We start from the raw sequence: 24078 nt of genomic DNA, 5'->3' as shown, positions 1-24078 counted from the left end.
CAATTATTGGAATAAATTGCCAAGGGAGGTGGTGGAATCTCCCTCTCTGGAGATATTTAAGAACAGGTTAGATAGACATCTGTCAGGGATGGTGTAGATGGAGCTTGGTCCTGCCTTGAGGGCGGGGGGCTGGACTCGATGACCTCTTGAGGTCCCTTCCAGTCCTATGATTCTATGATTCTAACTGGTTTTTTTTCATTCTAAGCAGTAATTATGAAAACCGATCAATAACAAAAAAAAATGATCCTTTTACTAAATATCCACACATGAATGTATTTGAATCAATAAGGCTAAAACTTAAAATAAGTAGTTAAGAACAAATGTTTGAATGGACTCACGTAATGAAGACAAATTCTTTTGTAATTCTAAAATGCTAAATGTAAACTGTATCAAGAGTTATTTGACTGCAAAGTAGACATGATTCATGTTCATTTCAAAAAGTTCAGGGTGTAGTACTTTTGGACTCAAGGTCAAATACAGGCAGTCCCCAGGTTACATGGATCCGACTTACATCGGATCCCTACTTACAAACGGGGTGAGGCAACCCCGCACTAGCTGCTTCCCCCCAGCAAATCAGAGAGACGCGAAGCTAGCACTCCCCCCCAGCAGACCAGGGAGACATGGAGAGGCAGACACCTCAGCTTGAGAATAAAGGACTGAGGGAAGTGAGGTGTGGGAGAATAAAACTGAGCTCTGGAGAAATGTTTGGCTAGAGTTTCCCCTACAATATGTACCAGTTCCGACTTACATACAAATTCAACTTAAGAACAAACCTACAGTCCCTATCTTGTACGTAACCCGGGGACTGCCTGTATGGTGTTGAAAGAAATTTTGTTGAAATGAAAAAACAATTTCATGATGTGTCAGGTGAGATAGAGACCTAAATGATCATTACACAGTTATGGCATTGTTTCAAGACTTCCAGCAGCCATTCAGAAACTTTCTGGAATTACCACCAGACTCATGAATCTGAATCCTTCCTGCCCTGTCAAACATCAGTTAGGGCATGAAAAAGGCCCTGTCAGCTCTGTCTATCCTGAATCATTCTTTACATGTCCTTTATGTCACCTCCCAGACATTTCTCCTTTTTAAAATATGATTCGGAGAGATTATTTAGCTGTCCAAGGGCATGCCTACCATTGCAGGCACTCTGCATTCATTCTTAATACCCATCCTAAATATTTCCATCTTCCTTTCTGGATAACTTTGGAGATGAAAAGCTATTCAGTTCTCTGATGAATCACTGGTTTTGTTTTAAGTTTATTCCATTTCCTATCTAGTATTTTCCTAAACCTTTGCTTTCAAACTGATGTCATTCAAGAGCAAACTTTGTTCATTTTTTAAACCCAAAATATAGCAAAGATCAATTGACGACTGTGCCACAAAGCTAAAAGGCAAAAACTTGAATTTTTAGGAGAATTATAACATTTGTAATGTCACCATGGTTTTTCATGCAACACAAACCCAGCAATTTTAAAAAATGCAAATGAAGCACTTTGCCCTTGATAAATTCTATCAGCCAAATTTAAAAAAGAGGGCCAATACCAAAAACAGCAAGTGAAGAAAGGGGAAGACTTAAAATAATCATTACTGATATTAATACAGAATGGTCGGTCAAACATGAGCAATGTTTCGATAACAGCTACAAGCATCCACCAAAAGAAAATGTCTTCCTCGTTACAGCTATCAATATGAAAAGAAATACATAGAATATATTATGGTGTTCATCACACTATTTTAGCCTCACTGGTAAGATCTACCATACTACTAAGTGTTGTAAAGCAGGCTTTTTCTGTCCATGGCCTTTGCGTATAGCCCATCCTGCCACACAAGGCCCCTCACACAAAACCCAGATACTCAGAGGAGCATGGGCAGCACAATGCAGTTTTGTGAATGGAATTTGATCTTATAGGCATTCTGGGACTCACAGGTGCCAAAAAAAAACCAGGGAGGTGAGCATGACTAGATAGTGCTTACAGATAAGCCTCATTTGACCGTAGCTTGACCAGTCTTAGGGGCAAGGGAAAAAGTAAACATAGGGTAATAAAACACAATTGTCTTACACTAACTATGCCCCATCTGGTCCTGTCCACAAGGGGATCACACATACATCATGAAAATTCCTATAGGGCAGTATTGTCATACTACCTCATCACTAGCCTATCAGGCCCTGCCAAATGCAGACCCTAGCATGGCACAGACACCGAATTTTTGTATAAAAGACCCTCAATCCCTTTGTTCGATGGAGGTTCCATGTATTGAGGGCACGTGTCTTTTTTTTGCCCGGCTAAAGGATTGATCACCCTGAGGCTGCCTCCCCACCCTTCGAGTCAAATATAGGGGTGCACGAGTCCTGAACATGCTCCGAGTTCTAGTGTGTCTTTCTGTTGTTATTGTTTCTGGATTTGTAAGTATTGCTTAAATGTATTAGTTATTGGTTTAATTAATAGTTAAATTGTGTTAATTTCACTGTGTAATTCTGTAAAGCGTATTTAAGTTCTGTTAACCACACTGTGTAAATTGTGTAATTTTGTGTTGTATAGTAGTGTTGTATTTAGGTTAAGTATAAGTGTTAGAAATAGAAGCCCCGGAGTTGTTAAGTTGTAAAAGTAGATTTATGACTAAATCCACCAGCTGTCCTAAAATAACCATAGAGGAGCTGGCTTTGGACGGTTCTTTTATTATCATTACTTTGGCTTTGTTTTTTGTATTTTTTATTTGTATGCTACGTTGCCTTAGGCGAATTAGGAATAGTGATTTGATATAAGTGAATTGTAATCAAAGAATTGTAATCAGTTGGGTATAATTGTGCCCAAGCTTTTCTATGCTGTAAAAGTACTGAGCAATTGCTAGTTTAAACACCTACTTGTTAATTGCTGGTTTTGACCACTTAATAAAAATCATTTGTTTCACCATCATCCAGTAGTTTTCACTTGAGGCTCCCATCACATCACCGAACCAAGGTGTAACACTAAGCACCCTAAAAGTTCCAAATTTGTCTGCAATCACAGCCAGAGCTGATACAATTAAAAAGGGAAAATAGTGGTCCCAGATTTTGTAAAGGAGATTCTAAAAGTCTCCTTTATAAATTCAGTGGGAAATAAAACTATGGAAGATAGGCTGATTGAACTCAGCACTTTGTAAAAAATATTACATTTACTTCTCTCCTTTTCTTCACTGCCACAAATTTTACATTTCCCTCTACTTTCCAGCCCCCTCTCCACATATCAAGTTTGGTTCTTTTTTCTGATCTAGTCTACTATAATCACACCTTAGTAATTGTTTACTAAGGCTAAAGTCTACACTGAAACTTCACTGTGCTGCAACTTTTTGGCTCAGGGGTGTGAAAACACATACATACACCCTCTCCAACAGCAGCAAGTTACAGGCTGGTAAAATGACAGCGTAAACTGGCCTACAGAGCAGTTAGCTAATCCTATCATGGAGCCGCTTTACCTAGAACATTGGGAGAGCTCTTTCTGCTGCTCCTGCTGTTGCCACACTGCCACAGCTGCACTTTAAACTTTTAAAAGTAGACAAAGCCCAAGTATCTGAACATCTAATTCTGATTGTGACTTTCAGGCACAGCTCTGATCCATTTCACATTGCTAATGCCTCCATAACATGTTTTAATTTTTGCCTCGGGCTAACTTTCCTTGTTCTTCACCCTTCCAGTTCTTGTGCTATTTCTTATTGTTAAAAAAATCTCAGGTTTTTGATACCTGAAAATACAAGATATGTATATTGTTTTGGCTGAGATATACCACCACCATGGACCACCGCTTTCCAAGTGATTTCACTATCTCACTAAGTATTGGAACATGATCAGCCATTTATCTATTCTCATGAAACAAAAATCTCTCAGATATATTATGGTTGAATTTCATCTTGTCTCTGAAGTAGGCCCAAGACTGAATGGTGCACCAGCCACAAACCTGTATCAATTTCCTCCTCCATTTCTTTTTCACACTCATCTTCTATTTCTCACCACCAACCATCTCTTTTCCTTTAACTGAAAGTCAGCAGAAACAAAAAAACTCTAGGAATCAGATTCACTATTTGGTGATTCTGCCTGTCCTTTTATTGATTTAATAAAACCTTCAGATCGTGAACTGGAACAGAGACCTGTTTCTCCTTTTCTTTCCATATTTGAACATACTATTCGGACATTTGTTTCTTTTTTTAAATGTGCTTCGGAGCTGATCACTTTTGCCTTTTGCTGGCCCAGAATTGAGCCTGTCATATTTCCACAGGTATTAAATTAACTTATAAGAAGAGATTTTTTTCAAATACATTTTAAAGTTTGTAATTGTTTTACTCCACAAACAGTGAACATAAATCAGGATGTCAAACTAACAAGCTTCCTACTGGTTATTGATGAGAAGCAACTACGAATAACACCTTCCTAGTTATATGGAAAAAATACTGATTAAATTCAACAAGCATTTATAACTTACCCTCAAAGGATTGAAAGGAACTTTGAATGTCTGTGGTGATTCGTACAGAATGGGATGCTGACTTATTTTTTTCTTTTTCGCCATCTCTACTTTTTTTCTTTCCAATTTCTCTTTGTTCTGGCTTATCTAACAAATAGAATAAAAACTTTTTTTCTCACTCAGTTAGATAAATAGAATAGAACAAGAAAGCATAGTAAAGATAAAGGCTATAACTTCATTGAACAAAAAAAAAGTGTTTTTTTACATTAAGAAGAAACCGAAATGTAAAAATCCTAGTGGAAACAAGACTGTAGTTTTTACATCAATTGACCTGATTGGGAAATAGGCAACCTTAATCCTGGAATTTAACTTTTGAGTGATTGACTTTCTTTCCTGAAAAATGTTATTTTAACATAGTTTTATATATGTTTGCATGTGTGTTCATGTTCATTCCTGGGTTTTTAAAGAAGTAAATGGGAAAAAATGAAATTCCATCATGAGGGACAAAAAGATCATCGTCAAGGATGCAGCATTTAAATCCACCACATTAGACCTGTGCCACTTGAGGTAACAGAGTAACTGATAGCAGTAGGAGATTGTCATACTCTGTGTGAATCAGCAATTTGGGGCAGATGGGACACTTATCAGAGGGTTTGCTGGCACAGAGGAATAGTGAGACTCAGGAATTTGATTCTATTCCAGATTCTGTAAAGCGTGTGCTTGGTAGTCACTTTTTCTTACCTAGCCAGTCCAAGTTTCCACTTCTCAGGCTTTTCATCCCATTTCCAGTCTCTTTGTTTACCCAGTCCCCATTCACTACCACCATCCCAGATCTTCAATCACTCTTTGCAACTGTGGCCTCCAGTCACCGCACCCCTCTGCCTTTGAGTCTTATACCTAAAGTCTCCCAGTTCCAATTTCACAGTCTAGTCTCAGTCCCTGATGATCTCCATCATCCTCAGCTCTCCTCTTTGTTCAGTCAGTCAGTTTTCAATCCCCATCCAAGATCCTTAGATCTGCTTCCAACAGCTAATGTCTCCAAGTTTCTGCCGAATTCCAGACCCTGCTTTCATTCCCAGTCTCCTGATTTAGCCTGTAGCACATGCTAGGGATATAAAATCTCAATTAACTAACTGGTGTGACAGAATCAGACTAGAGGGCTTGATTAGAAGGAGATAGAGGCTGCTCTAAAAAGTAGAAAGACCCTGGCTACCTAGGCGAGGGTTACTTCAGGGCAGCCAAGAGCAGCTAACAAGGAATTATCATAGCAGAGGAGGAGCAACTGAGATGGGGCTGCTGATTAAGGTCTAGCTGATCTCACTTCTGACAGCTACAAGGCCTTTTAAAAAGCCTTCTCTGCCTCGGGGAGGGGAAGAGTGGAAGAGGAGTTTGGAGTGAGGCAGAGAGGAATTATAGCTGAGAGAAGCTGATAAAGAGAATGTCAGCATTGCCAGACATTGGGAATGTCTGGGAAGGTGAGGGACTCCAACAGGGAATGTTTGGGCTCCTGTCCCTAAGTAGCCTGAGAGTTTCAGCTGGTGGCTGGGAGGACTGTTTACCTAGACGGATCAGGAGGCACCTACTCCAAAGCCCTTCTAACACAGTAGGATGTGTTTGAATGCTGAGCATTGTCAACTTAGCCTACCTTAAACTTGAAAACACAGTAGCGTTTCTGCAGTTTCCTACCTTTGCCAATTTTCTCAGCCTTCTCTGCTTGCTTACTGGCAAGTGGAATTTCATTTTTTAATTCAGGCCCTTTGGTGTCTTTAGTTTTCATGTCTGATGGACGATTTTTCAGTTCAGGTGTTGTCTCATTTGGTAGCTTAAATTCTGGCACTATGTCTTTTAAAAAGCTCCAAACTTTATCCAAATATCCAGGCCTTAAAAAATACAAACAATAACATTACTCATATTTGCTACAGAATAAGATTTCTACTCTTCATTCTGAGACTGCTATTCTGCAGGCTGACTCAATATGACAATTTGAAAAGTAACTGTTAGCTGAAATAACACAAGTACATATTTATATGATTTTATGTATAATTGTTAGAAAAACAAGAATTAGCAAGAAGGTGTTTGTGTTAGGCAATAAAGAGACAGACTCATTAGCAGAGCTAGCACATCAAGCATTAATGAGCCATCCTTTGCTCAGGCTTGGTAGGAGAGGCTGTGGAAGACCTGATACTTTACAACTAACGTGGAAATCTTTGGTAGATCATTCTGCAACTTTAGAACAATAGGATCTTAAACTGAAACAGTGAGTAATCATCTAAATGAGTACATCCTGATTTTGCAAAAAGAAAACATCTCTCCACAGGTCCTTCTGGACCAGATGTGGTAATAAGTGGCCTGTGGGCTGGATTAAGTTTGCCAGGTTCATGCTGCTTCCCGTAGCTCCTATTGGCCAGGAATGATGATCTGAGGTCAACAGGAGCTGCAATCAGCTGTACCTGTGGACACACATTGAGCAGCCAGCCCACTAGGAGCTAACTCTGATGAACCATGTCCAGTCTGTTGGCTGCATATTGCCAATCCCATTCACGACTCTCCTATTCACTTTAATAAAACTAGCTCCAACAGCTTCTCCCTCCTTGATATGATGCCCTCTATTGTGCTGGTTCCCTGCAGAGGATATTTACAGCCAGAAATAAAATAAAATTTGATCAACAGATGTGTGTGTAGGGGGAGAACACGAACAGATCCCACAATAACTATGAGAAAAATGAAAGCCATATCCTTCAATAGCTGATTGGGCAACAAGAGGTAGCCAGGTCTGCATTACTGCACTCAGCAACAGTGCAATACTTGCTTTCTTCCTATTCGCAAAACAAAACCAAAAATTAATATTTAGAGCTAGATATGTAGACACTGGCTTTCATTGTTGCAGTAGTAAATTATGGATACAATATGGCCCCTGTAATTTAGGTGATCTGGATGTTTAAATTAGGGATGCAAATGAGTAGTTGACTGTACGATTAATCAATAAGTCTAAGCTTATCGGTCAATCTTGTTCACTACTAGCATCCCCCCATTGTTGCCTCTGTATCAGAGACAGCAAGTGAGACAAAGCAGGAGCCGGTGCAGGAGGCAACCGGTTCCCCCCAGAACCAGCTCAGTGGTACTTCCTGCTCCCACACCCACTGCATTTGTCTTCCCATGGAGAAGCCTCTGTCCGTGGCAAGCTTGGGGCCCATCATGGACAGGGGATGCTTCCAGAGACCAGCCTCTGTCCATGGCCAACCTGGGCTGCCATGGACAGAGGCTGCTTCATAGCAGCCTCCCCTGTTGCCACCCTGCACTGCTGTCTCTGTATCAGAGGCAGCAGCAGGAGGTAGCAGGCAGCCGGTCTGCATGGAGAATTGGTTTTTAAACTTGCTCCCCTTGCATACCAGCTCCCACCTGCTACCCCATGCTGCTATGATAGAGAGGCAACAGTGTGAGGTAGCAGTGGGTTCTTGGGGAGTGGGGCCAAAGGGCACTGGCTGCCGGCCCTGCCCCTCAGGACTACCGAATAGTCAAGTACTGTAATAGATAGGAATTCATGCTGTTACTTGACCATTCAATTACCCAATATCTAACATCCCTGGTCTAAATTCCTAATCTGTAGGCATGTTCAGAGGCTTAGACATCTAAGTAACCTAAATTGAACAAGTTGGAGCTCTATGTAAAACAGACTGAAATTGCGACCCATTATGTACTATTTCATATTAGAATATTAGTCCATTCAATGTTTAACTGTTTCTTTTAAAATACATTCACCGAAAAGGCACATGTTGCAAAAGTACTTTTTCTTTTACAAAGAAAGCCTTGTATACCTTATATCCCAATCAACCACTCAAAAAAGGAGGATATTAGACTAGCTCCCTGTTGCACTGATTATTCAGAATGGACTTGAATATGAGCTATTGAGAAGAGGGGGCTGGGAGAATGCAAGCGTTATTAAATCAAGTTTAGTGTGATTGGCTTGAAATAAAAGTGCATACGTTTAGAAATATGAAAAGAGCAATCTATTGAACTCAACTTCTGTTCCTACTTTCACATAGCCTGTATTTTCTACAGTAAATTCTTACACAAAGTTACAATACTATATATCAAAATAATCTTTGCTATCCATTTTAAAGCCATATATCATTATAAAACTAGACATACCTAGTGCAAACAGAACTGGGTTTGTTGCTGGGTTCAATATCAGTTAAACAGTGTAAATATGTAAAAAATAAGCATCAGCAGCTCTAACTTTAGTAACAGCTTCACAAGTGTCAGAAAACATTGCAAAATTTTTCAACGACTGCAAGCTTCTTAGCTTTCAACATACATCTCTCCAGTTACTAGAGTTAAAACCTGAACTGTCACAAACTGATTTTAGGTCCACCTCTCAGGTCATCTAAGCTTTCTGAAAAATAGTATTTAAAGTTGTTTAACAGGAGAACTCACTGGAGAGGAATAACTTCAGGTATCCATCCGGTAAGAGCATGGAGAACTGTGAATTCCTCCAACTCTCGTTTTCCAGCTTCATGTATACTGTAAGAAATTCATATATAATATATATTAAGATATTTATAGTTAAGTAGAGCCAGATACAACTCCCATGAAAGTCAATACTCAATAATAACTTCAACAGAGATTAGATCAGGAATACAGATAATAGCAAATTACTGTAAAACAAGCTATTCACACATAGAGCAGTTCTGGTTGTTCCTGAATACATTTTCAGATACATCAGTTGCAGCTTATTCTCCTTTAAATTTATTGACCGGTATAATGCACCCTTTTAAACAAATCTTTTACTACAATTAAGACTTGTTTTTGCAATGTCATCCAACAGTAACTTGAAAATGGAAGAAAAATGGAAACAAAAGGTCATCTGAAGTCTGTTACAAATAAAATTCTAGTTTACCAGATTTCTCTGTTGATTTATAATTGCCACCCAGAATTAACAACTTTCACATATACAACTTTTTTCTGGATTCTCAGACCTCAGTCATGTTTCCAATAACCTTATATTTTATTATTCCACAGGTAAAATGTTTAAAAATACCCCCAAGTTATTCATAAGCCTAACGGCACTTTTGAAAATAGAACTTGGGCTTCTAAGTCACTAATAAGCTTTTGAACACTTCAGTCTAGATTTTTTTTTAAACTCTGATAACTAAATGTTGCAGTATACTAGAAAACATAACTCATTTGGATATAGGTAAAAAAACATTATTCAAATGCTGAAATTCTTGACACATCATTGCTTGCTGAGAGCAGTTTCTGGTTCGGGGCACATCCTACCACTGCCTTGGAGAAGGAGGAACTTGGGAGGCAAGCTTTGACTGAGTCACAGCTGCTTCCCAGGTTGATCCTGGAGCAGTGCTAAACCACAATGATTAGTACATGTGACAAAATCATGAGTAAGCCCTAATTATCAATAATATCTTGTAATGTTCTGGTTTTTGCTCTATACTGCCAAGTATCCCTAAATTACACTTTTTGATAAATATTAGCAAAAATATCTTCTATATGTTTGATAATTAGTTGTCTCTGTGATGTTTATTTTTGTAAAGATTTGATATATATGAATCTTCAATAAGAGTGCATACTGGTAAGTGTTTAAAAAGTTGAACATTAAGGAAAAGACATGAGTTAAAGAATATCCAGCGTATCATTCATGAACTATGAAAACCTCTCTCACCTGATAACTTAAGTGACTGGCAAACCTTATGTCTGAAATACATAAGATGTGACCCTCTCTGTCAAATACCACAAAATACACCCACCAGACTGCAACAGAAATAAAGACTTCATTTGAAACTTTGCCTCTTCAGAATCAAGTCTCCAGCTCCACTATTTTTCTTTCCTTTTCCTAATCAAAAGTCCTAATCTTTATTTTAAAGGTCATGCTTTAAATAAAATTGACCTAATAAAATATACTCCTCAGAGTAGAATTTTAACTTATTGCTAAATATAATCTACCCTTTAAAAATGAACATATATATTTGTTTATATTGCTACAAATGATAATCCATCCTTGATGCTATTTTTTCTTCTCTGTTTTAGCAGTAGACAATGTGTAAAATACAAAGTTAAGTCATCTTAAATTATGCCGACAATCTTCCACTGCTGTAATTAAATTGGTGGTGCGCGTCCACACAATGATCCTTGTGATAGCAATGCATATCCATTGTCGGTGCTCTTGCATTAACAAACAGAGCATTTCATCCATGGGTAACTATCCCACTATGCAACTCGCATCTGCTACTGGGTGCTCTGGAAGAGATCGCAGTGCACCGTGGGAATAGGCTCAGCATCCCATCATGCAGTTTTCTTCATCCCATCATTCCATGAGTTTCCTAATACGTTTTGCACTGCTTTTGAACAGCCCCTGTAAATTGTGTGTCCCCCATCGCAGTCTAGAAGCATGGATTCTGCACTAATTATTAGCAATATGAACCCAATCCAGTTGATTTTACAGTATTTCATGAGCTGCTATCTGATAATGTCACAGCAGCATCTGCCCTGCTGTGTGCCATGGAAAGAAAGAATTCAAGACTGATGTTGGGATTCACAGAGCAATTGCACATGTTGGAGCATTAGTGCTGGGCTTGGGAAACAAGCACTGAGTGGTGGTATTGCAAAGTGACGGAGGTAGGGGTTGGAAGCGAGGAAAGAACTTTTGGATACATAAAGCCAATTTCCTGGAGCTGTGTTCTGAGCTTGCCTGACTTCCAGCACAATGACATGAAAATGAAAGTGCCCTCACAGTGAAGTAGTTAGTGGTGATCTCTGAGTAGAAGCTAGAAATTCCAGACTGCTATCAAACTGGGTCCTAGATCACCACAACACTGAATGACCCTGTCACCTATCCACCATCCTCCTCCACTTTCTTATTTACCACTTTGCCCTCAGGGTTCACTCCACTGGCTACTGCCTCCAGCTCCCCTTAAAAGTATCCACAAGGATTATGGCAGTGGAGTTAGGGGTCAATGCAAAGGATAGTGTGCAATCCCTTGTAGAAGCAGCACATCTTTGACAATTGGTTTCCTTGGCCTTCTAGCATGCCTGTCTAGGGTTCCTGATCTTGGCACAGCACTGGTGAGTAATCTTCTCATACCCTGTGATGGGGAAGACGTTCCCCGCACTGACAGCCGCAGCCCTAGGGCAGCGCGCAGCAGGGAGGCAGTGGAGTGCCCAGGGGAAGCCGGCCATTTGGCAGCCGGAGGGCAGAGTGAGCTCGCAGCCGAGCGGGGAACCACGGTTGCAGACGCGCTGCCCGCGGGGGGCACGAGTGGCGAGAGCACGGCAGGGGAGGACGTACCCGGTGCGCCTATTCAAAAGAGCGGTGGGAAGGAGAGAGAGGGGAGAGAGAGCCAGGAGGGGATGGGAGCTGGCGGAGTTCTCTCTTTCCCCACAGGCAGCCCCAGTGGAACAGCAGCTGGAAGGCGCCGGCCAGAGCAGCCGAGGGCAGCAGACCCGCCCCGGGACGGGAGACCCCGGTCCAGCGGCACAGGGACTGTTGCCGGGAGTGGAGCCCAGCAACCAGCGCACCCAAGGGCCAAAGGGGGCCGAGCGCAGGTGAGGACGTGCCGGCCCCGGCGTCCCGTGAGTGTGGTCGGGGAGCAGATACTCGGGAGGCCGACAAACCGGTGGCCCGCCGGCGGACTGAAGGGGACAAGGACTGGGGGTGCAAGAGGCGAGGGGTGACAGGAATGACCTCGCTACATACCCCTTCAACTCTATGCCATAAGCAGTCTGCCCATAGGTATCAAAGTTTCTTTGGCTGGAATGGAGCTGTGACTGCACAGCCTCCTCCTGCACACACCCAGCAGATACAACAACTCAGGTGCAGGAGCAGCCTGAGGCCAGCTGTAGCAGCTGGCGCCCCCGCTTGCACGCCCGTCAATCGCCATGACGTAATAAGGGGGTGCCTGGGTGCCCTGTGACGTCATCATTGGGTGCCCAGGCTGGCAGCGCCCTTGGCGACCATCTAGTCTGCCTAGGCTCACGGGCCGCCCCTGCTCAGGTGTACTCCAGGCAGAAGCACGTTTGCTGCAATGAGCCACCATGCTCACTGGGAAGATGCTATTTGAGCTGTCTGCCCAAAGCAAAGCAGGAAGAGGCATTTAAAAAATACTCTGGGTTTTAAAGGAGGAGAGGCACAGACCTGTGTACGTGGCTACAGGGCACCAGACTTCAAAGTGGTGACAAGAACAGTCATATTGGGTAATTTGGTCAACATAAGTAACACACTGTCTACTCTAACTTTAACTTTGTTGGAAAAAAATCTCTACACCTTTCATCCAGGTTATTTTATTTTATGGGTGTAGCAGAATTAAATCAGCAGGAGGAGCACTGGACTGTGTATGCTATCACTGTTTTGTTGACGAAAGATTTCTTTTATTGACAAAACTGTGTAGAATAAAGATGGCCTTAAGGTTTCCCTCCTTAGTGTCTCCAATTTATAACCTGTTCTACACTATGACTCCGTTCTTCTTTAAAAAGAATCCCTTCATTGTGCATCATTATTACCCTTAACTGGCTGGAGGAACTTCTTTTCCCTTTCCCAAGAAACCAGAGTTGCACTATTCCTGCCCAAGGGGCTGAGTATGTTGCATCCAGAGCACTTCAAATCTTTACTGGACTAGGAAACAAGCTACAGACTGAACAGAACCAAGTATATGATATCACCGTGCAGATTTCTATCATTAACCACACCAGCACAGTCATTTTATTTTCACCTCTATTTGCCCATGCTGATTGGTGAAACATTACTTAGCTTAGTGTCACTGATGTAAGACATAATATTCAAGCAGAATGCATTAGGACAATATTGCATGTAAGTTACCTTGGTTTGATCATCTAAATATCTCCATTCTTCCAAAGTGATTAAAATGTGTATAACATTTCTGCTCTGCATGTGAAGGTTTTGGGGGATTTTTACAACACACACAGTAATGTTGGACAGAAAAGGCACTTAAGAAGATTCCTCTGATTCATTTCTTTATGAAGCTTTGACAGTGTATAAACACATACACATAGCTATCAGCTACAGATCCTGGGAAAGTTTACTAGGCAAATTTACTGTATCAGCTTTCACACTGGAGTTCAAAAAGCATACATTTACCATTACAAACATTTGCCCTTATATTAGGATTTTGTTGCTTATTCAGATTTTATAGAACAAACTGATAAGAGTTTTCACTAAACATACTCAGTGTTCACCAGCTTCATGATTGCTTTCGCCAGCAACAGTGGCCAAAGTTCAGATTGACAGGTTGTAGCTGGGAGCAACAAATTATTCTCTTCACTGAAAGGCATAGTATCATCCACAGTGATCTTTCGCCAGCATCCCTATGAATGAGAAAGAAAAGAAACATTAAGACTGTGCGATGGAAATAAGAAACAAAGTCAGTGTAGTGTTCTCCAAGAAGCCATTCCTATTATAGCTGTAACACAGATTGCAATTTGAAACTTTAGCAAGTACACTCAGCATTCCAAATACTGAAATTCTTTGTTACAGATTATTTCCAGTTCTGTTATCTACACAAATCTCTACTATAATGCCACATTAAATCTTAACCTATTAATTTGGAACACTGTACACCACCTGCAAAACATGCAAAAAGCAGGCAAGAATTTTAAATATCTACAGATGATATGTATATATTTTTAACATTTAACACACACCATCATTGATTCTAAAATATTGTGGGTATTCTGCAATATGCAAAAAGAATCGTTCAGAATACATGAGATATTCATGGAATCTGTTTTTAGATCATCCATATTATTATCCTTTTCTGTTTAACTATTTTATTTCAGTTAGCAAATTTATATGCAGTCCTAAAAAGGTATGGACATATTTTCAATTGCTATCACAGAGTCCTTGGAAACAAATTCCACATGCTTCTTTAAAGCCTCATCCTGCAAATACTTAGGCTCATGGATGACTTTATGCATATGAATAATCCCATTGTCTTAAAATGGAACCACTGATATGCCTAAAGCTAAAGTTTACGGGCTAAGGCCTAAATCATGTATGGTATAGAGAGAGAAATGATGGTTCTATTGACCTATTAATGAAGTTCTATTATAATGCACTCACTATAGTATCTGAATTATTTACAAGGCCTCGATTTTAATTTAGTGTTATGAATGAACATTTAAACCCTTCGGCTACATCTACACTGGCAGCTTATTGCGCAAGAACTCTTTGGGTGTGTCTAAACTACATGGCTCCATTAATGGAGCCATGTAGATTAGGCTGATCGGCAAAGGGAAATGAAGCCGCAATTTAAATAATCATGGCTTCATTTAAATTTAAATGGCTGCCATGCTGAGCCGACAAACGGCTGATCAGATGTTTGTCGGCTCAGCGTGGCAGCCATTTAAATTTAAATGAAACCACGATTATTTAAATCATGGCTTCATTTCCCTTTGCCAAACAAACAAATCTACATGGCTCCATTGATGGAGCCATGTAGTGTAGACATACCCTTTTGCGGAAGAGTTCTTCTGCAAAAACTCTTCCAGAAGAGAGCGTCTGCACTGGCATGTGCTTTTGTGCAAGAGATGTGCTTTGGGCAAGAAAGCTCTGATGGCCATTTTAACCATAGGGTTTTCTTGCTCAAGAAATTCATGTTGCCTGTCTACACTGGCCTCTTGCGCAAGAACAGGTGTGCAAAAGGGCTTATTCCTGAGCAGGAGCATCAGAGTTCTTGCACAAGAAGCCCTGATTTTATACAGTAGAACATCTGTTTACTTGTGCAAGAACACACGGCCAGTGTAGAAACGCAGCAAGTTTTTGCGCAAGAGCAGCCACTTTGACGTAAGATCACGCCAGTGTAGACACAGCCTTCATGTTTTTGTAATCAGAACTACTAAAAATAAGGCACATATTTTTAAACACTCAATTGTCTCAAACTGAAACAGCAATTACAGTGATTCCTCAGTTAACATGGTAGATACATTTCAGAAAATGTTCTTGCTAAGCGAAAACGTGTTATGTGGGGTCAATTTTCCCATTGAAAATGATGGAAAAGGTGGGGGTTGCATTTCAAGCAGTGCTGTGAAAGTCAATTTTCTGTTGGTGCTGAGTCGTCAATGTCAACATTAGATGATGTACTATACAGTAGAACTCCAATTGTCTGGCATCAACTGGAACCCGGAAGTGCTCCGGTCAGCCACTCTCTCAGCCCGGTTGCTGCAAGCCACATGTGTGCTCATGGCTCCAGCCTACATTTGATATCAGCCAGCCGCGGACACCCCACGTCTCCAGACACTTCGACACGCTACTCCGCCCCTGCTTGCAGTCCGGCTGCAAAGCCAGAGGGCACTGACCTGGGTGCGGTGGAGGGGCCAGAGCAGAGGGTGCCACGACACTGGGACCCCCAAGCTGTCCCAGCACTGGAGTCAACAGGGTCGTCCAGGGAAGCCACACCAGGTAAGTGCCATCACCGTCCCCTACCCGGTCTCCCCAGAGGTTCATCCCCCCCCCCCAGTTTTATTCAATGAACCCAGTTTCTATTTTTGAACATACGTGTCTTTTATTTGACATCAGGAACGGGGGCTAGGATGAGGTAAGTGGAAGGATGTGAGGGAAGAATGGGGAACGAGCCAGTCCTCCAGTGGGGAGGACTGGGGAGGCTCTGAGGGCTCCTCGGGGTGGATGCTCTCCTGCAGAGCCTCCTGGATCCTGACAGCCTCTCGATGGACCCTCCCTGGATGGCAGCCTGCAGCAAGTGCAGCTGGACTGATGGCAACAACCCCGTGAGATGCACCAGCATGCCCAGGGGCAGCTCTGGCTCCATGTGGCCAAATGCTGCGGTGTCCCGAGTGAGGGCACTCAGGGCACTCCAAGACAGGACTGCTTTGCTGTCCCTCATCGAGGTAGACAAGCAAGTGGGGAACCCTGAGAACTGTCTGTCCGGGGTGAGGGTAGGGTCTCTTTAAGCACGGAGCTCAGTTAGTATTTGGGGCTGCTGCCTCAGGCTAAGACCTAACCTGATGCCATGCCGGCACTGGTTCCGGCCAGCCTTAACTTCAGTTCAGGGTCCACTCAGTGTGGATGCACTATTTCCAAATAGCAAAACGCTACTTTGAAATAGATTTTGTGTATAGATGTGTTATTTCAAATTAGCTTAATTCAAATTAACTATTTTGAATTAAGATAACTCAAATTAACGCTGCAGTGTAGACATACGCTAAGGTATTAAAAAGCTATCTGACCTATGAAAAAGCCGCTGAACCCTCAAAGTATATGCTGGGTTGCTGCTTTGATTAATTAGAGGGTTAATCTTTTAGCCCCATTAATCTCAACTCTTTTATTTATCATTAAGAATAAGCAGTATACAAATAAAAATGAAATTAGAAAGTTGATCCAGCAAAACATACAATCAACAAAACAAAAATAAAAATCTAGAAGGACAAGTGATGAACAGCAGCAAAAAAAAAAAGATCATATCTCGCTTTTGAGCGACCAGGTCTAAAAAAAGACAGCCGCTGATGGGCTCCAGCATACATCCTCAGGGAAAGAGTTCCTTGCAATGTTTCCATGAAGGAGAGGAACCTGCCCCAGAAGCAGGATCTCAAACACTTTGAACTTAAATTAATAAAAGTTAACAAAGCTTGTTAGGCTGTTTTCAAAATATTCAAATTCACTGGTTTACCAAAAAGCTGAGAAAGCTCTGCACTTACAATGATGGAAACAAGTTCACCACATCAAGAAAAGACAAATGCTTTCTTAGTTAAACCTATTTTTTGTTAAAAAACCACTAGTGAGACTATATTAATAAGGGTTGCTACTGTTAAATGAATTTACATAATGGTTTTTAAATTGGCTATAATCTGTATGCTTTAGTTTGATACATTTTTAAATGTAATAAGTACTACGTAAATTCAGTCTGATGGTTCCCATTTCTGTGTAATTGGTGCTCCTACCAATTCTTAAGATTTTAGAAGACAGACTCTAAAAAAAGAGTTTAAACCATAAGTAAAAATCAAAAAAGTATAAATATATAGATCTCTCTAAAGGCAAGAATATTTCCTGATGGCCATCATTCTTTTTTTTTTAATTTCTAAAGTGCATTTTTTAAAAAGGTCTGCCATTCAATAACTTTGGTTAATTCCTCAAACAATGACACAGATTTGTTTCTTCTCTCATGTAGCAGCTCAACCAAATGTTTCATTAAGCAAGCAGTACAAGCTAATGGGCAAATAAAAAGGAATGTTTTTCTCTTAGCTTACGGATACACTAATTCTAAGTAATTCTTAAGACTGCAATACTAAGGGTACCTTTCATAATTAAACAACATAACTGAAATGTAACATACTTGTTTTTATTTTCAGATGTTATTTGATTTTTCCCCTTGACTGACATTTTATTTTCATAAAGATAGTAAATCTTCAGATCCGTATTGTAATTATCCTGCATGGACAACAGACTTCTTAAAAGCCTAAGTAGATATTATTAAAAGATGTACATTGAGGGAGGGGGACTGGCGACAGAGGGGAAATCATTCCCAAGGAATAAAATAAGAGTTCAAATTCAGAAACAGAAATCCTTATGAAATAGAGAGCAGAAATGAAGCAGTTCAGGGTAATTTTGGGGGATCAATTTTATTTGGTAGAGATGGGAGAAGGATATTATTGGCAGAAATTAACAGACTGAATGTGCAAGGGGAAAAAAATCAAGCCAATGGTTTTGCCATTATGTTGAATGAGTACATTCTATGTCAGCTCTTAAATCCTAAAAGGCATTCCTATACAAATGAATGAGAACCCTACAGAATTCCTACTTAAGCTTTGCACCCATAAATTTCAATTCTTTCCCTCTGGAGTACAATTTCTGATTGTAGAGAACTGGGACCCAGAACAGAAGAATAGGAATAGGAGTTCTACTGCAACAACACAGGGTGAAGCAGGCTTACCAACAGGGAAGGGTGAGAAGGAAGGAGATAACTGCTCAGGGACACACAGAAGATTTAAAATGTCCTGCCATGCCCCCAACAGCACAGCATGACTAAGGCAAGCTGTCTGTTCACCCTCCCTCCCCACCAGTCCTAGAAGCATCCAGCACACGTGCCTATGAGGAGGTCTCCTGAACTGCTCCTATCCCCAGCATAGACTCCCCAGCTTCCATTGGCTGGGAACTTTGGTCAGTGGGAGCAGTGACACATGAAGACCTCTTGGCACCCCTACCTAGAAGCCTCTGCCAGAGGGATGTGCTAGTCACTTTCAGGCGCCGCCTGAGGTAAGTGCCAACTCCCACATCTCCTCCTACAGTCCAATTCCCTGACCTAGCCCAGAGCCTACACCCAAACTCCCTACCAGAGCTCACCCCCCCCCCCCAACTCCCTGCCCCAGTCTGATGAAACTGAGTGAGTGTGGGGGAGAGCCAATAACATAGGGAGAGAGGATCAAGGGAGGTGGTGGTGCCTAGAAGAAGGGGTGAGACAGGAGCATGGCCTGAAGGTAGGGGCGGAGCAAGGGTCTTTGGGTTTCTGCAATTAAACAGTTGGCAGTCCTACTGGGCAGGAATACAGAAGTCCAGGTCATGCCAGAAGAGTGCACCCAGCTGCACAGCCGGCAGCTCGCAGGCACTTGCCAGCACAGGTGAAGCGCTGACCAAATATCAGACAAACCACATCTACACAGGAACAGTGGGGACCCATTGACTGTTCTGCCCTGGGGCCTAGAATTGCTGTAGGTGGGCCTGGAGTGGAGGTGCCAGAATGCCATTGGCTATTAGAATTATTGCTGAAGAAACTGGATGTGGTATATCAAGAACAACGAAGAGAAAGGGTTTAATCATATGCTGAGTCCTTAAGAGACAATATGTCTCACTGAAACAAGCCTAGAGAAAAGTCATTTATTCTTCCCCACTCTCAATTTTCCTTCAGTTCTCCCCCAGATTTCCCCTCCATGTCATCCCTTCACTCTCACTTTCACCTTTCCGGAGGTACTGAAAGAGTCGGTAGAACCAGCAGAGGAAGCAAGGAAAAAGGGAAGTTCAGTGAAGGGAGAATACAAGTGAGTGATTAAAACACACACAACTCAGGAAATGACAGTTAAAGTAGCCTATGCAACTTTAACTGTGCAGATGTGTTACAATACAGTTGTTTATTACATGCTATTTTTCCCTATAGAGGTCCAGCATACACAACAGACCATACCCTCAACCCAAAAATAAAGGGGTAAGATCATGCTCTCTGCTCTCATGCAACTGACTCAAGCAGTGGAAACCAACTCCTGGTTCCCTTGAATGGGCTATTAGCATTACAAGTCAGTGCTAGGGAGAGGGCTGCCTGCATAAATCTTCTCATTCACCAGCCATGCAAGTAGATGGAGAGGAGACATAGGCCACATGGCCTCTCTCTTTCCCACCTCCATACCTCCAGAACAACCTGGCACATGGAACTATTACTATCCTAATGGAGCAAGGAGAAAACCAAAGCATAAAATTCTCAGAGGGACAGCTGTGTTAGTCTGTAACTATAAAAAACCAACACGTCGTCATGGGCCACAGGCTGTCTAAGGTTCCACAGGACTACTTGTTGGTATTTTATAGTTACAGACTAACACAGCTGCTCCTCTGAGAATTTTATGCCTTGGTTTTCTCCTTACTCCATTGGAAAAGTAATTTGCTACTGATTGATGCTGATACCATGTGCCAGGTTGTTCTGGAGGTGGGAAAGAGAGGGGCCATGTGGCCCCTGTTTCCTCTCCATCCATTTGCATGGCTGGTGAATTAGAAGATTTGTGTGTATAAAATTTATATAAATAAAACGTGCATATCAAGGCCCATTCTACATCTATATTGTTTTTTTAAATTCCTTTGTAGAAGAATGGCTACTTTTAAATCCATTAATAAGTGCCCAGGTAGATTAAAATGTGTTCCTACAAGTTTTTGTGTATTACTATTTCTGATATCTGATTTGTGTCCATTAATCCTTTGTGTTAGAGACTGTCCCATTTGGCCAATATACATGGCAGTGGGGCATTGCTGTGATTCTCAGAGTGAAGATTTATAATTAGTTTCTGCATCTACTGCTTTGGAGGTTTGGCAATGCACCACCTATTACCCAAGGCAATTAATAAAGATACAATTTAGCACTATATTAGATTTTGTCAGTGTAGCAACTATGGTTATGAATGAACTTTCACTTTCACTGTTTATTCCCATTTTAGTTCCGCATATATTTATTTTAAAATTACCTTTTGAGAGGTTATCATATGTTCATAGTGATCCTACTAGCAAATCTCTTTAGAAGCATTCCTAAAAATTTATCAGAGTATTTCTGAGCTAATTCAACTCCATTTTAAAACTTCACTAATGGCTGAATAGAAGAATGTGTGCGTTTTCTAATCTGAATTTCCTAATATTCAAACTAACGAAGTTGGGGATATTTAAAAATAGAATGAACATACATAGGGTTTTATTTTCTTACTTTAAAAAGGTGCACCAAATCATAATGTTGCAGCAAACATGCATAGGTGGTAATATTTAAAGCTCCCTTAATCTTGTTATTGTTTTTGCATTTGTGTTCATTCGAAGACTCAGAAGATACTTTAAATATTTTAACAGAGTGAAGGATAAGAGAATATAACTCTTCTTTCTTACGTTTCTGTACATGAAATTTAGAAATTTAGATAACATGTCCACTAAAGCAACTAGTTTAACATTGAGCTGAGATTAGTGATTTTGCAAGGGTTATGGAAGAATTTTTATTTTTATCTGTATAGATTTTTGAAAGAGCCCTAAGTCATGTAGTTGCTAAGCAACACAAAGTACACTGCAAGGCTCACTCAGACATTTCAACCATGAATCCAAATCAATTCTCTCATGCTAAGGTTCATACCAACTGCTATCCTCATCCAGAAACACGATTTGCTGGTCACAGAATTCCAGTTCTTTTGTTTTGAAGTTCTCATCTCTGCAAAGACATTTAGATTCTGAAGCACACACTAACATCTCTTTATGAGAGATATGTAAGCAAAGGTATGTTTTTTTCTGTGCTACAGAATTAGTATAAGGACTGCAAGGCAAAAGATGCATGTAACATGGACTGAAGACAGAACAACAGTGAAAAAAATACTGACCTGAATCAGAGAGCAGAAAGTAGTGTCTGTAAGGAGGCTATAAGGACAGTACAAAGGATTATGGAATACATGTAAGGGGTCTGAGATACGGTTATTACAAAAGGAAAATTGAGGTGGTTTTCAAACATTAAAGATAAGAAAGATTGAAGAGCCCCGTACCAAAGTCTTAAATTCAAGGTAATTGGCACCTCCACAAGATTATATGGTCACACACATTTCTTTATGTCCCCCTCTTCCCCTCTCCCCCCCCCCCCCGCTTTCTTTGGCGGCTGTAGTGTACCACCATTCTGCTGTCCCTAAGCATAATATTTTGCCTATTTTTGAGATACAGGAAAAAGTAGGGGTATGTGGGCACTTGCAGAGGCTACAGACTCCTCAAAATTTTCCCTAGTTCCCTTGTTGTCACCCTTCCCACTGCAAAGGTCGCTGTCAGCCATAACTCAGAAGTAAGCAAGTCCACGTGAAGTTATGCCCCAAGCACTAGTAATTCAGTAGCACTGCATATTTAAATTAATGGAGAGACACCCTGAACCCTAGGGTAAAAAGTAGGTAGGTGTATGCTCTCAGAGTGTGGGAGTGACAGAGATTTGTGTGTGGGTAACTCAGGTCACGTCTACATACCAGCATTATTTTGAAGTAACAGAGTTTGCATCTACACAGCATAATGGGCTTCTTACTCTGACTTCTGTAACCCTCATTTCACAAGAAGCAAGAGAAGTCAAAGGAAGAGTGTTCTTTCTTCAACTTTCTGCAGTGTAGACAGGAGTTGATGTACTTCGACTTTGGCTACGCAATTAACGTAGCTGAAGTTGCGTATCTTACTTTGACTTTGTCACTTAGGCTGTGTCTAGACTACATGCCTCTGTCGGCAGAGGCATGTAGATTAGACACATAGGCAAAGTCAAATGAAACCGTGATTTAAATGATCGCGGCTTCATTTAAGTTTACATGGCTGCCGCGCTGAGCCGACAAAACAGCTGATCAGCTGTTTGTCCGCTCAGCGCGCTAGTCTGGACGCTCCCCTGTTGACATCAAAGCCCTTTGTCGGCAGCCCCGTTATTCCTCGTGGGATGAGGTTTACTGGGGCTGCTGAAAAAAGGCTTTGATGTCGGCAGGGGAGCGTCCAGACTAGCGCGCTGAGCCGACAAACAGCTGATCACCTGTTTGTCGGCTCAGCGCGGCAGCCATGTAAACTTAAATGAAGCCACGATCATTTAAATCGCAGCTTCATTTGACTTTGCCTTTCCGTCGACAGAGCCATGTAGTTTAGACGTACCCATAATGTAGACATACCCATAGTAATCTAATTAGCTGAAGAATTTGCAAGCTTATACCATAACATGCTACTTCAATGATATGCCAAGCTCTAACAGTCAGGCACTTTAGCCAATAAAATGAGACATGCTATGACCAACAGCCTGCAGATGTGTGCAGGATGGAGGGCTACTGCAATGAGGCTAGTGAGGAAAAGGTTTGTTAAGAAGATGAGGTAGGAGAGTTTTTAAAATGTAAATAAGCTTAGAAGTCAGAAGCTTTTACAATTAAAACAGGGTTGTGTACCATGTTGAAAGGTTAATAACACATTTCTCAAACTGTGGGTCCTAACCCCATGGGGGGGTTGTGAGCAACTTAGAGGGGGGTACCGGTATCACAAGTTTGAGAACCTCTGGGTTAATAGCATAACATTTTCCAATCCAGAAATATTACCAACATAAAGAAATGACTGAATATGGAAGGGTTTAACAAGCACCTGTTAGATGGAAGTTTGTTCCTGTCCTCCAGCAGAAAAGCATTAACAATTATAACTAACAAAAGACCTATTTTTCTTTGGCATGAATCCATGTATCTCTTGTATCCTAACTTGCTTTATTCTCCCTCTTCCCCACTCTATTTATTGCTAATTGTTCTCTTCACTTTAGCTCTTTTCTCCATATTCAGTAATACTGTTATTTCGCATATCCTAAAGAAACATTCTCTTGAACATCTTTTCTTTCCTCTTGTCGTTTCCCCCTCCCCCTCTCATTTCTATCTTCACTTTTATCTATAAGCTCATTGAGTGGTCTATTCACTAGGCCTTTATTTTCTCTCCTTCCACTCCCTCCTTGATCTCTCTCAATCCTATACCTTATCTTAAGAAATGTGTGTCTGTCTATCCGTCTGTGAGTCCATTTGTTCAAGAACTCCTCCTAAATTATAAGAGCTAGGACCACCAAATTTAGTATGCAGCTTCCTCTTATCATAACTTAAAGGAAGGTAAGAGTTTGATTATGTCAAGACAATGAGATGTGCCTGAATTTGATTCTCTCATAAAATGGAAAGGTGAGGAGTCTGTTAGGAGGGAATTATACTGTAGAATAACTACAGGGGAGCAACAAGGGGCAAGAGATGGGACCAGGACAGCTATAATCCCACTATGCTAACAGGGAGCTATTCTACTATATAATTCAGAGAGTTTGTCTGTGTGTCTGTCTGTCCCCGAGCCATGGGACGTGCACCTCTGCCCTGGCTTTGCCAGCTTCAACAGCCATGGACAGGTGCTTCTTACCTAGACCCAACCTCC

At 41.2% G+C, this 24078-nt stretch overlaps 1 protein-coding gene across 3 annotated transcripts in view; it reads right to left on the bottom strand.

Annotated features, from left to right (window-relative positions):
• Nucleotides 1-24078, bottom strand: part of ADGB (androglobin) — a 242408-nt gene that overhangs the window by 181476 nt on the left and 36854 nt on the right. For all 3 annotated transcript variants that reach the window (XR_012902706.2, XM_075924379.2, XM_075924378.2), the window contains exons 6-9: nt 13630-13769; nt 8871-8957; nt 6123-6316; nt 4458-4583 (exon numbers count right to left, since the gene is read on the bottom strand). Coding sequence is in view for 2 of the 3 variants with exons in the window: in XM_075924379.2 (XP_075780494.2) it covers nt 4458-4583; nt 6123-6316; nt 8871-8957; nt 13630-13769 (547 nt within the window). In the remaining variant the exon portion in view is untranslated. The remainder of the gene's footprint in view (nt 1-4457; nt 4584-6122; nt 6317-8870; nt 8958-13629; nt 13770-24078) is intronic.

The sequence above is a fragment of the Pelodiscus sinensis genome, chromosome 3, assembly GCF_052426305.1.
Source record: "Pelodiscus sinensis isolate ZL-2025 chromosome 3, ASM5242630v1, whole genome shotgun sequence".
NCBI classification, from domain to species: domain Eukaryota; kingdom Metazoa; phylum Chordata; order Testudines; family Trionychidae; genus Pelodiscus; species Pelodiscus sinensis.
The sequence above is the reverse complement of the archived record's forward strand: the minus strand, read 5'-3'. Positions and strand labels throughout refer to the sequence as shown.